Genomic DNA, 14302 nt, shown 5'->3' on the forward strand with positions numbered 1-14302 from the left:
CACCGGCCATTTTATTAGGTACCCCATGCTAGTAACGGGTTGGACCCCCTTTTGCCTTCAGAACTGCCTCAATTCTTCGTGGCATAGATTCAACAAGGTGCTGGAAGCATTCCTCAGGGAGTTTGGTCCATATTGACATGATGGCATCACACAGTTGCCGCAGATTTGTCGGCTGCACATCCATGATGCGAATCTCCCGTTCCACCACATCCCAAAGATGCTCTATTGGATTGAGATCTGGTAACTGTGGAGGCCATTTGAGTACAGGGAACTCATTGTCATGTTCAAGAAACCAGTCTGAGATGATTCCAGCTTTATGACATGGCGCATTATCCTGCTGAAAGTAGCCATCAGAAGTTGGGTACATTGTGGTCATAAAGGGATGGACATGGTCAGCAACAATACTCAGGTAGGCTGTGGCGTTGCAACGATGCTCAATTGGTACCAAGGGGCCCAAAGAGTGCCAAGAAAATATTCCCCACACCATGACACCACCACCACCAGCCTGAACCGTTGGTACAAGGCAGGATGGATCCATGCTTTCATGTTGTAGACGCCAAATTCTGACCCTACCATCTGAATGTCGCAGCAGAAATCGAGACTCATTTGACCAAGCAACGTTTTTCCAATCTTCTATTGTCCAATTTCGATGAGCTTGTGCAAATTGTAGCCTCAATTTCCTGTTCTTAGCTGAAAGGAGTGGCACCCGGTGTGGTCTTCTGCTGCTGTAGCCCATCTGCCTCAAAGTTCGACGTACTGTGCGTTCAGAGATGCTTTTCTGCCCACCTTGGTTGTAACGGGTGGTTATTTGAGTCACTGTTGCCCTTCTATCAGCTCGAACCAGTCTGGCCATTCTCCTCTGACCTCTGGCATCAACAAGGCATTTCCGCCCACAGAACTGCCGCTCACTGGATGTTTTTTTCTTTTTCGGACCATTCTCTGTAAACCCTAGAGATGGTTGTGCGTGAAAATCCCAGTAGATTAGCAGTTTCTGAAATACTCAGACCAGCCCTTCTGGCACCAACAATCATGCCACGTTCAAAGTCACTCAAATCACCTTTCTTCCCCATACTGATGCTCGGTTTGAACTGCAGGAGATTGTCTTGACCATGTCTACATGCCTAAATGCACTGAGTTGCCGCCATGTGATTGGCTGCTTAGAAATTAAGTGTTAACGAGCAGTTGGACAGGTGTACCTAATAAAGTGGCCGGTGAGTGTGTATAAAGATGGTTTATTAATAAAACCCGTTTCCTTTGGCAATCTACATTACATTATATGGCAATGATAACAGCTCAAACTTGGGGTGAAAATAAGTTTTGTGTTTTGGTTCAGTCCCAGAAGTATCGGAATCTGAATGTAGCTCCAACAATAAATTGTTGAATTGAAAAATTTTCAGGGGTTAAAAACCAAATGTGGGTCACTTTGCATAGAGTTGATTTTTTTTTTTTTTCAGGAACTTTCCTGCAAATGGGGTTATACATATCCAATTGACACATAGAGTCCCATCCCATAAATCAGTAAAAACAATAATATACCTGATATTTTAATTGTTGGTCTATAATACTAGCTGAAACACTGAAACACTGCTTCCACTTATTTATACCATTTTTTGCCTTCATATCTTCATACAGCTCCAGTTTGCTGAGCATTTCCTCTCTCTCCTCTTGTAATTCAGTAATGCGACCATGTAAGGATGTGATGTCAGGGGACACATCATGAGATACTCCAGACTGAAATCAAAAACAGAAAGAAGATAATTAAATTTAGCCGAGTATTTACATGCAAATCTGACGAAAAATGCAATATTCTTACCTGAACTTTTTTGAGTTCCTGCTCGAGCTGCCTAATCCGAGACTTGGACCATGCTTTCATCTTTAAGAACTTTGCCTCTGCTTTACTGACCTCGGAATCTTTCAGTTTCACTTTAGCTAAATTGGACAGAATTGAACAGAAAGAAATATAAAAACAAAGCCACTGAGAGATTCAACAATGCAGTGACAGGACACAGCAATCCTAAAAATCATCCCACAAAATACAATTACAAAAGTAACTACCCAGTGCATGTTTTAGTGTGTTTATCTGATTCATCTAAAAAGGTTTGAAAAATGAATTGCCCAAATAAAAGGTAAAAAAAAAAAAAAAAAAAATCCCCTGGAAATCAGTTATGGGGTCAAATAATGCCTCATAGTGGAAAAGTTTCCATTTCTGTCACTGCAGTTAACAGACAACAGCACAGAATATAAAAGGTTTTGGGATCCAGCTGTTCTCAAAAGGCTGTTCATTTTGAACTGTTCATTTTTTCAAGATTTTGATAGCTTATTTTATGTACTTGCCGGCTTTTTTATCATTCAAATTTGGCTGGGTGGCTAATATCACATTTTTCTGTGGTATGACAGACTCAGAACACATATTTAATTTTGACTTTACAGGGACTTTAAGGTCATTTGAGAAACAAAGGTCAAAATACAGATGACATTCTGCAAGCATGTGGCATAGATGACTACCTTGCAGCTCTGTGACTCTCTGATCTGTGATGCAGGTAGATTGGTTTGCTGAGGCATCTGCAGGTAGTGTTATAGAGCGCTGAAGAGTCTCAAGCTGTCTGCGCAAGGCCTGCTCCTTCTCTGACATCTCAGCCTCGTGTTTATTAGCAGCCTTGAGGAGCTCAGCCTCATGTTTCTCCATTAGATCTCTGACCCGAGCACGAGAAATGTGACGCTCTGCCTCCAGCTTTGACTGAAAGTTTTCTCTCTCGCTCCGCAAGAGTTGCATTTGTTCTGTCAGCTCCTACCAAAAAAAAAAAAAAAACACATACAAGTCAAAGATAAATTTGAGTACCACAGACTTAAGTGTAGAGGACTATTTCATTTCCTTAAGTGTGCACAAAACATTCAAACAGACGCTGATCAGAGGAAGTTACACGTTATAATAACATTATATTAATATCAGACATATTATATTGTTATCACAGTTCTGAAGTCCTAACAGACACCCATTAAAGGGATAGTTCACACAAATAAAATGTAATTCTGTCATTAATCACTCGCCCTCACGTCATTCCAAACCTTAAAACATTCGTCTTGTGTTCATCTTTAGACCACAAATGAAGATATATTTGATGAAATCTGAGAGCTTTCTGACCCGACATAGACTGCAAAGTAAACATCACTTTCAAGGCCCAGAAAGGTAGTAAAGACAGTTAAAATAGTCCATGTGACTACAGTGATTCAACCTTAATTTTATGAAGCGATGAGAATACTTGTTCGCAAAAAAACTAAAACTTTATTAAACAATTTCTTCTCTTCCGTGTGAGTCTCTGTCTCTGTTCACGTAAGCACTATGCGTGTGCTGACGCAGGCACCAGCCAATACTGACCCGGTCTTATGGGTTTGGAACGACATGAGGGTGAGTATTTAATGACAGAATTTTCTTTTATGGGTTAACTTAACCCTTTAACGGGATAGTTCATCATTTATTCACCCTCAAGTTGTTCCAAGTCTGTATGAATTTCTTTCTTCTGCTGAACACAATAGAAGATATTTTGAAAAATGTTGGTAACTGAACAGTTGTGGGGCACCATTAACTTCCATTGTATTTTTTTTTTTCTTCATATTATGGAAGTCTCAATCGTCCATTAACTGTAAACTTTGGTTACCCATATTCTTCTAAATATCCTTTTAAATACAGACATACATTTTAATAAACAAAAAAAAATGAAAGTCACATCAAATTTCAATTCATTCTAGCTCATCGTATTCCAGAGACTAATTTTTAGAAGCTCCTAAAGGCGTTAAATTTACTCTTTGAGTTAAAGGGGTGATGAACTGAGAAATCAAATTTTCCTTGAGCTTTTGACATCTAAGAGGTCATCATATTATCAGAATATCCTGTAAGTTTCATAACTGAAAACGCCCTTGTTAGTCCAATAAAAGCTTTTATTGACACCAACCTCTGAAAACGCCTCGTTTTTAAAAGTGGGAAACTATGACGTCGAAGGGGTTAAAACACCACCACCGCAGAAGAAGATCAACACCTACTTCAACACGGCCGGTTTAGCCCCGCCCACCAATTCGCGCATTACACGCATAGCTAAGTAGCCTAACATACATGCCTACCTCGTGATGACAAACCGGATCGTTCTACCGAGCAATACAGAATATTGTGCAGTGCCTGATTGTGGAAGAAGACAGTCGCTGCATAAGCTTCCTCTGGATTCCAATAGGACTTCATGGATAAACTTGATTTTTAATGACGTTCCAGCTGATGAGGGTAAAACATCGTCGTCTGTTCGCTTCATTTCACTGAGGATTTTTTTGTAAACAAGACTGGATTTGCAGACCGATTAAGATTAAAGAACGTGCTGTGCCGTCTATATTGGATCTGACAGGAATTGTGCTACAAGCAGACTCTTGGTTGAACATGTATGGGCGAATCCGGTTGCCATTTGACAACATTGGACGTTTTCCCCCACGTACACCGACGGGTGAATTAAACACATTATAATATGCAAAACTGTTCTCCACTCACAGCAGTGGGCGTTTATTTCCAAGTTTTCAGTGCGACACGCCCATAAAAACCGACCGTTTTTCAGGAAGGCTCACAACTTGGGTAGAAAATAGCCTATTACTTATTCATTTTGATGTTTTTGAATGCAAAAACCAAGCGAACGTCATAAGTTGACCTCAGACAACAATATAATAAAATTTTAAAAGCCAGTTCATGACCCCTTTAAAGACATCACAGCTCATGCACAAGCCTCTGGAACCTGGCATCCCACTCAAACCATATCCAAATGCTTGAATATGTTTTATGGCATATCGGCGTCCTCGAAGCGGAAAGACTGACAAGCAATGGAGGACAGCATCCTCCTCCACACCCTTCACACGGGTGTCAATCTGAGGCTCCACAAGGACAGCTGGACGCACCTGCCTCAGAGTTACAGGAGCTGCTGACACACACGAAATAGCTCCCTGCACAGGACTCACCCGAGGAGTCCTGTAAAGTACATGCTTCTGACTCCTTGCCCACCCCAGCTTAGGCAAGCTTGCGTCGGCACCATCATGACAGAGAGGCTAACAGCCACTTTCTGACCTCCTGCCACCAGCACCAGGTCAGCTTGCAAACCTCTGTATGCTACATAGAGCCCTAACCACTTCCTGCAACCACAAGGAAACACCTGCTCCAAAAACTAATGGACTTCAGAATGACAGGTGACACCCCGTCTGCTGCCTTAACACCTGCTGCAGAAACCTGGACTGGGCCAGATCACTCGCCATGGAACGACCACCGCTCCAGAAGACACGAGCAACCAGAGGCCAGCCCGACCTTCCAGCCTTCTATGACAAAGGCGTGTCTGATCTCTCAACACTTTCATCTTCAATCGTGGTTGTCCTTGAGGGGGACAACAACGGTCGAATAGGGGGGAGGAGATCTGTTGAGTCTGGCCCGATCAGACACACACTAACTATTCATATTCATTATATTTAATGTATATAAATGTCTATGAAACGGTCCCCCCAAAACCAACCTCACAAATGAAGCTATTTGTCGGCCGGGTATCCGGTTACAGAGCACTTTGAGACTGATGACAGGCGTTTTCGACCTCAAAGGAATGTGGCCACATGGGCATGCAAGGGGCCGTTTACACCTGGCCACTTCATGCGTTTTCTGTGAACGGATAGTTCCGATCGTGAAAAGGCCAGCTGTAAATGCCCCCCGAAATGCATTCGAGACGGATTTGAATCCGATCGCTCAAACCACATTGGGAGGTGGTCTGGGCCGCATTCCAGACGAAACTGGACAAGTGTAAATGCATCTGGTTCTTGAAACCATATATGTAAAAATGTTACTACTCCCAAAAATGCTAAAAAAATAAATAAACGTGTGAGAGCGTGTTATAGGCTATACGTCATGCTATTTTAAGGCCATTGCACACTGAGTACGAAATATTCGTATGCGTATTTTCGTGTTCGTCAGCCTAAAAATTCGTCACGCATAGAAACCTTGCACACTGAGTCCGTTGCGTATTTATTAAACCTTTGCGGGAAAAAACGCAAAAATACCAAATGGATTCGTCAAGCAGTGAGGATGATTTTTGCTCTCTCTCTTATTGAAAAGAGAAGAAAGAGAAAATATTACGTCTATCCAATCCTGAAATTGCGCCGAGAGGAAGGAGTTCCACCTTATCAATGAGTTGCGAATTTATCCTGAGCGATTCAAAATTGACCTCAGAATGTCAGTGGGACAGTTTGATGCTTTGCTAGCGATTCTGGAGCCACATATTAAAAACAAGACCAACACCAATTTCCGTGAACCAATCGATTCTGAACGGAGACTGGCAGTGTGTCTGGTATGGACCAGGTATGGACCAGGTATGGACACACACACCCGCGCGCGGCCCGGTGGAAGCACTGGGCACACAGAACAGCTAGGCTGTTATTGTGTATATATTGTGTATATATTGTGCCCAAATAATACATTAGTTATCAAATAGGCTGCTCAATCACACCATATTTGATCCTAAATTTCAATCTGATTGAAAGGGGAGGTTTATTAATTTCATAATCCAATATAGAGAAGAGAACATAAACACTTGATCAAATTGAAAACCGAAACTGAAAGCACGGCGCACATGTGCAATGATTTGACGACGAGCTCCCCTGGCCCTGAATTGTCAAAAGACCTCTCAAAATGCTGGCTCTGTCTGTATGCGAAAAACGCAGAAAATCGAACCCGATCAGATTAATTTTATGACGGACGAAAGTTTCGGAGGCGGTGTGCAAGCGTGACTGACATAACGTGAGGTCGAATTTTTTTTTTAACGTGCGAAAATTTCGGATGCGAATTTCGGACTCAGTGTGCAATGGCCTTTAGTCAGATATGACGACGCTACTGCGACGCGCATCACCTCAGATGAGCAGCTGAACGCCTATCAAGCCAACACCAACATGGAACTTCTCAATAGTTCCGTTTTTGGTTTCGTTCTATCACTCACCTATTTATGTATTCATATGTGTATGTTGTTTATTTTATTTATATTCATATAAATACCTACATTTAGTTAATAAAACTTGTACATAATATGTATTTGGTTCTGTTTTGTTCGCAATACGGAGTCCCTTTTACGGTTTTGATTTTTGCTACTTGCTCGAAGTGCTGTACATACTAAGAAATAATTATTCTTCGGTTGCCCTGGAAGATACCCTTTTCTTAGAATAAATTAATAATCAAAAGAGTTCCTTGGTTAATTGATTAATTGATTGTAATATTAATTAAGCCACATCAAGTTAATCGAATTAACTGACCCAAATATTCATAATTAATAATAACAAGTTATTATTGATTATTAATATTCCAAAGAGCTGATTCGTTACATGAACATGTCGCGTCTCACTTGTCTATCTATATTGCCCCAAATACAACACTGCACTTCCTTGTGAAGTCGTTTGGATGAACGGTTCTCGAAATAATCAAAATGCAAACGGACAGATAGAGATTCCAAAGCCTCGACTATTCGATGTTCATTACTACCGAAGCTTCAAAGCTCCAAAAATGGTATTCAGACCAGCACTAATGTTAAAGAAAATAAAGTCAGTAATAAAATAAGAACAAATAATCTAATTACAAGCAAAAGCCTATTGTTCAAACAATAGAAAACAATAGGAAAAAAGATACAAAAAACCCAGTCAGGCAGGTTTAACAATAGTTTTCAGGTACAGAAATATAATGAAATAATTAAAATGTTAAGTAATACTGAACTCTTCACTGTATAACTTAAATATAAATTTAATCCTTATTACATTTACATTGCTGTTGGTTGGAAACCTCTGTATCTTGTCATTTATTATGTTTTACGTGTCACACCTATTTTGGACATTTGAAACAAGAGCAAATAAAGAACTAGTTTCTTGAATAAGTACAGCATATGTACAGTATACACATATAGCACTATGCAAAAGTCTTAGGCACATTAGTATTTTCATAAAAAAAAAATGTTTTAAGCCAGTTATTTATATATTTTGCTATAGTGTATCAATAAGAAATAATCTGTTTACATTTCCAAACATTGCTTTCGCCATTAATTGTAATAATCCTGTGAGGTTTGACAGTAGAAATGTCCCCAAGATGCTTGAAGAAACCTACCTACAAAGCTACAGTACTGTGAAAAGTCGTATGCATTTGTGTAAAAATCCTGTAAAGTTTTGATGATTTAAAAAAAATAATGTCATAAATAGATTTGATTTTTCAATTAACTTCTATTAACTAAATCAAATCAATATTTGGTGAGAGCACTACATTTAAAACAGCTTTTGTTCTAGGTATTTGCACATAGTTTTTCAGGTAGGCATTTCCTCAAGCGTCTTGGAGACCTTGCCACAGTTCTTCTAGATTTAGTCTGTATCAGTTTTTTTTTTTTCCTGTTTCTTCATGTAATCCCAGACAGACTTTCCAGTTGATTTTAATAACTTATTAGTAAATGTTGAAATTGATATTAAATCAGATTAATAAATGCTGAAGAATTATTGTTCATTCTTAGCTCATGTTAAAAAAGGTAGTTAACAAATTAACCTTATAGTGAAAGTGTTACCGATATATCTTAACAATGACACATTACAGCACAATATATAAATAACTTTCATATCTTTTCTATAAGATATATATTCAGGATCATTGAAGGTGCTTTCCCTAAAGACAGTGCTTCCACTCGTGCTTGTGTCAATGCAACGAGTGGGTGACAGTTAATAAGTATGAGTAGTGTAAACATATTGAAGACGTGCCTACGAATGAATAGAGTGAGGATCTGGTAGGTACAGTTATTCTTTGTTCATGTATATTTTCTTTGATATTTTCTCATTTTGAAACCATAACATGCAGACGTATGTCGCTTTTAACAGTACGCAATACACTCTAGAGTAAAACTGCATTGGTATGTTCATGTGATTCTGTGTGTGCGTTGAGATTAAGACATTTTATGTGCCACATTATGCGTCATGTGACACCCACTGCCTGTACAAAGTCTGCAAAGAGCAATATTGTCAGCATCCAGATGACACTTTCAGGGTAACTGCGCTAGCCGAGCAGACGCCATTTAAAGCACTGGAGATGCTGACAGAAGGCTTTTTTGATTTTGAGTTCCTTGGGGCTAATTCTTGTGCAATTTAAGATTTTACCGTTTCTGAATTGAAAAGTGTTATACAAGTTAAACATTAAAAGTCCAAGCACACGGAAAGGAATAGAAATTACACAAAATTTTGGAACTAAGCCAAGTTTCATTTTATTTCCTCCCTAACATGTTTTGTAAAGCAGGTGAAACTCGAAAAATTTGAATATTGTGCTAAAGTTAATTTATTTCAGTAATAACTTAACTTAAAAGGTGAAACGGTAACGCTTTACAATAAGGTTCATTAGTTAACATTAGTTAACTACATTAGTTAACATGTACAATATGTGAACAATACTTCTTCAGCATTTATTAATCTTAGTCAATATTAATTCCAACATTTACTAATACGTTATTAAAATCAAAGGTTGTATTAGTTAACATTAGTTAATGGACTGTGAACTAACATGAACACACAATGAACGGCTGTATTTGTATTAACTAACATTAACAAAGATTAATAAACACTAACTAATGCATTGCTCATCATCGTTAGTTCATGTTAGTTAATGCATTTACTAATGTTAACTAATGAACCTTATTGTAAAGTGTTACCGGTGAAACTAATATATTATACTTATAATATTATACTTATAATATTATACTTATTATATATTATAATATATTATACTCATTACATGCAAAGTGAGATATTTCAAGTCTTTGTTCGTTATAATTTTGATGATTATGGCTTACAGCTTATGAAAACGCCAAATTCAAAATAAGAATATTGTGAAAAGCTTTTTATAGCTGTAAGCAATAATCATCAAAATTATAACAAATAAAGGCTTTAAAGGGACACTTAACCCATTTGTATCAAGCTTTGTATCTTTAGAAACCCAGTCATATTTTTGAATGGTCATGGTTTATTCCCTCATTTTCCTCTGAGATGGGAGAAATAAGGATTTAAGTGTTATACTTCCTGCTTATTCTGATGTTAACATCGTCATTTTGAGTCATAATAAGCAGGAAGTCACATTTCATTAAAAAGTGTAGAGACCACAAACATTAGCTCATTATTATTCAAGGGTGTGGGACCCACTCACCCTACAGGCCTATTACAGATCTGTGAGTGGGAATTCACTTGCAGATACTGAAGCTAACAAGCACTGTGGAGACAGGAAGTTATCATAGATATCATATTGAGACTAGATACCCTATTGGCCGCTCGAAACCGAGAAATCTGGCCGCCATTTTGAACCGGTCTTATTCCTAGTTCCGTTGCGTGGCAGCAGATAAGATGCCAGAGCATTGGGGGGCATATTCCTGTTCTAATCCCCGGACCATCGAAAATAGTGCTTTTCACAAGTAAGTCTTAACATTACCGTACTATTGGTTGTATTTTGTGAATAGAATATTACCAGATAATTGAGAAGGAACAAGGATATTCTATTACTGTACTGAAATAGTTGTGAAATGCTGTTTACTGCATCAGCTGGTGTTCACCAGGCATGGAGAGGTGGGGTAACTGTTAAAGTAATAATTACAAGAGCTTCTAGGTTATCAGATAAGCACTACCCTGTTGTATAGGTTATTTGTGTTTGCGCACATGATATCAGGAAGCAGTGTAATACGCAGATGATATCAGGAAGCGGTGTAATACACGCATGACAGCGATGCGCAAATTGAGTTACCCCTCCAACTTCTAGTTTTATTGATAACCTATATCTTATCACATGCGATTTGGCTATTGTTAATACAGAAGTCCTGTGGTAAAATTACATTATTAATTTACTCCATCTACCCTTGTAAAGTTAATCCGAATAGGGCTTTAGTCTCGACATTTTCCCCTCCCACATCCACATACAATAAAAAAGGTATAGGCTTGTTGTCCGAATTTATTGAATGCAAACACGTTGAAACGCTTCTTCTCAATTTTTATTACAGGTGGCTGCGTTCAGTGGATTCGGTGGCTGCGTTCTGTGTGTGTGAAAGTGTGTGTGTGAGAGAGAGAGAGAGATTGTGTGTGCGTGTGTGTGTGTGTGTCTGTTCATGTGTATGTGAGTGTCACAAATCATAACTTGTTTCTTGTTACTGATTAAAATATCTTACTTAACTGCTACTATCTGTTTCTGCTTCTTTATTATATTTATAGTGTGTGATTTATAAAATACATTATATCCTTCATCACACATATTGTGTCTGGTCACTTTATATCTTATATCAGAATATTATATTACTGTTAAGCCTACTATGGATATTAAAATACGCCGAACCATGTGTCCTGTATCATAGCTAAATGAATGACCTTTGCAGCAAAAAAAAACGTGTGAAAATCAGTTCAGTATTCAGTGAGATATGATTAATTTAATGCACTGACAGCTCATTTCACCTGCCATTCAGATTACACTGAGTGGAGCGGATGACCGGTTTAAGATGGCAGCTCCAATTCTCGTCTGTGCCAATAGACAGTAGCGGTCGATAGGGTGTCTAACTATATGATGTCTATGGGAAGTTATGACAAGAAGAAACTAAACATGAAGAAGAAGATTTTGAATTCTGCTGCTCGAATCCGATGTTCGTGACTATCTTTACGAGTCGCATTGTAGTGAAGAGCAGCTGAGGCTGATGGAGGAACAGGTTAGGGTTGCCACCTTTAGTGAGGCAAAATAAGGGACACCCATACACAAGATAAATAAATAATTAAATTAAATGAAAAAAAAATGTGTCAAGTGTATGGAACTGATTATTTCAACATGCCAACTTGACAGCTCAATAATAAACCACGAGAAAACATGAGATCAAGTATGTGAGCTTGCAACAGAAAACATTTTATATTATTATTTTACATTTTATTATTTTACTCTTATTTACTTATGTAAACTCTTCTGTATATGTTAGTGATTACAGAACCAATAATCATGTTTTTGACAATTCTGCATGGATTGAAAAATTCATTTCGCACAAAATTCAATTTTAGTAAATAAAAACAATCCATGCAGAATAAATATCTATATCCTTCATGTAATATATCATATATCATGTAATGAGTATATTAGTTTCACCTTTTAAGTTGAATTGCTGAAATAAATTAACTTTAGCACGATATTCTAATTTTTTCGAGTTTCCCCTGTATATCCTGCTCTGCACTTCAAGGGGGGTGGGCAATATGAGCAGGACAGAGCTCTTCTTTAAAACATGTTTCAAGTAATTGTATGTTTGAACAGCATCTTAATGCATTTTGAATAAATTAAATACAAAAAACAGCCACTGAACCATTGAACATATTTTTTAGAATTGAAAGTTACCTTGACTTGTTCATCTTTATTGCCGAGTGCTGCATCCTTCTCCCTGATTAACTCCTTTAGATGAGCAACAAGTTCCTGCATTTGCGTCAACTGCTCAGTGATCTCAGAAAATCTTATATCAGTGCCTCCGGTGTCCACCGATGGGGAGCCAGGAGCCTGAGACAAGCAAAGGATATATTATTGACCATGTAATGACATACATGTAATGGATAATAAACACTCAGAAGGTTGTTATCATTAATCACCCAGGGTGATCAGGATCCCACCGTGGAAGGTGTGTGTTTGGGCTCTGTCTTGCGATATTTTGCGATAATAACCGGATGACTAGATTATTACATGACATCTCACCAAATAAATAAATACGTTGACATGGCACATTTAGAATTATTTCTGAATAAAAGATGCAGTTCACTCCTAGACATTCCCACATTAAACACCCCCAGGAAGAGGCATTAATTATACACCACAACAAATAATCTGCATTCTGAAATATTTTAATGGAAGCATGATTAATACTCACTCCATGAGCAGAGCCGGACTCATCTGCCGAAAACCACTTCAGCATTGTTTACACAACCTATAGCCTAGGAAAGGTTTTAAATAAATGAAAGCAAATTCTACACAAAACTCATTTTACTGTCATCTGACTGAAGGGTTCTTCAAATCCAGTCCTGGAGTTCCACCGCCCTGTATTAAAATAAAATATTTAATATGCGTTAATATAAATATTAAAGACATGTTTATATGCAAATAAACACAATAATTAGTAATGTTCATGAAAATAAGTATTATAATCCCAGAGAGCGTTGAACAGGTGCATTATATATCTATATCATCTAATTGAAGCTTTTTGTGTCATCATACATTAATATTTTAACAAACAATGCTAACCATCATCAACAATCACAACCTACTTAAGCGATAGAAAAAGACAATAAAAAAAATAACAACATCATCAACTGAACAATACGCACATCTTCAAAAACCTCATAATGTTGGCAGATATCTGCTAATAAGCGCATAAAATTTAAACCATGACTTGCAGGAAATATGAATATTTAAAAATTAAATTAATCAGTTGCACTCTCTTTACCTAATCCTACCTGCCTCCCAATAACATGGAATTATATCGCGTCACATTTCAAAAATAGAACATGACAATATGCTCACTCGTACATGTATTTAAGATGCCATATAAATATAGGTGTTGTGTTTAAAAGCGGCGATCCAACAACTTCATTTTCTATATCAAGTCATCTCTTGCTCTGCTCTTGCTAATGCTCAAGTTCTTCTTCTTGTTGTTTAATGGCCGCTCAATGCTTTGTAGCATTACCGCCACCTATTGTACATTGTGTCTGGTCGCCAGAGTCCTCCAGTTGTTTCACTCAGTGACTGACTATACTGAGACCAGTCTTTGAATTAATTAAACTTCAGTAAATTAATTAAAAAAAATGTTAAACATACTACTGTAAATAAAATAAAATACATTTAATTAAATAATATTATCTAAACTAAGCTAAACTGATTTGATTTACAATAAATAGCCTATATTAAATTATGTGTAAAAACTTTCTTCAATTAAACAAGGGGTAATGTATTCATTTTATTGTGTGTATTATTTTGTGTACACATTTATTGTGTGTATTTTATTGTGTGATGAGGCCCGGTTAGGGCCGTTTCCAGATCAGATGGTGGACCTAGTCCTAGACACAACCATATTTTCCAGTTATCTCTGTAAAGCTATACTTTGAAACAATCTGTATTGTAAAAAGCGCTACATAAATAAAGGTGACTTGACTTGACTATTCAGAAAACATGGTAAACTTCTATTTTTTTTAATACATCACATCAGAAATACATAAGAAATAAGAAATATTACATAAGAAATATTAC

The 14302-nt window shown here is 37.6% G+C and overlaps 1 protein-coding gene across 2 annotated transcripts in view; it reads right to left on the minus strand.

Moving 5' to 3' along the window:
* The window catches only part of LOC120485948 (uncharacterized), a 51325-nt gene extending 37608 nt beyond the window's left edge, over positions 1-13717 (minus strand). For both annotated transcript variants that reach the window (XM_089135397.1, XM_089135396.1), the window contains exons 1-6: positions 13586-13717; positions 12930-13096; positions 12410-12565; positions 2506-2788; positions 1814-1929; positions 1605-1731 (exon numbers count right to left, since the gene is read on the minus strand). In XM_089135397.1, the coding sequence (XP_088991523.1) occupies positions 1605-1731; positions 1814-1929; positions 2506-2788; positions 12410-12565; positions 12930-12974 (727 nt within the window). In that variant the 5' untranslated portion in view covers positions 12975-13096; positions 13586-13717. The remainder of the gene's footprint in view (positions 1-1604; positions 1732-1813; positions 1930-2505; positions 2789-12409; positions 12566-12929; positions 13097-13585) is intronic.
* Positions 13718-14302: the final 585 nt, after the last annotated feature.

The sequence above is a fragment of the Pimephales promelas genome, chromosome 10, assembly GCF_988280905.1.
Source record: "Pimephales promelas chromosome 10, fPimPro1.hap1.1, whole genome shotgun sequence".
NCBI lineage: Eukaryota > Metazoa > Chordata > Actinopteri > Cypriniformes > Leuciscidae > Pimephales > Pimephales promelas.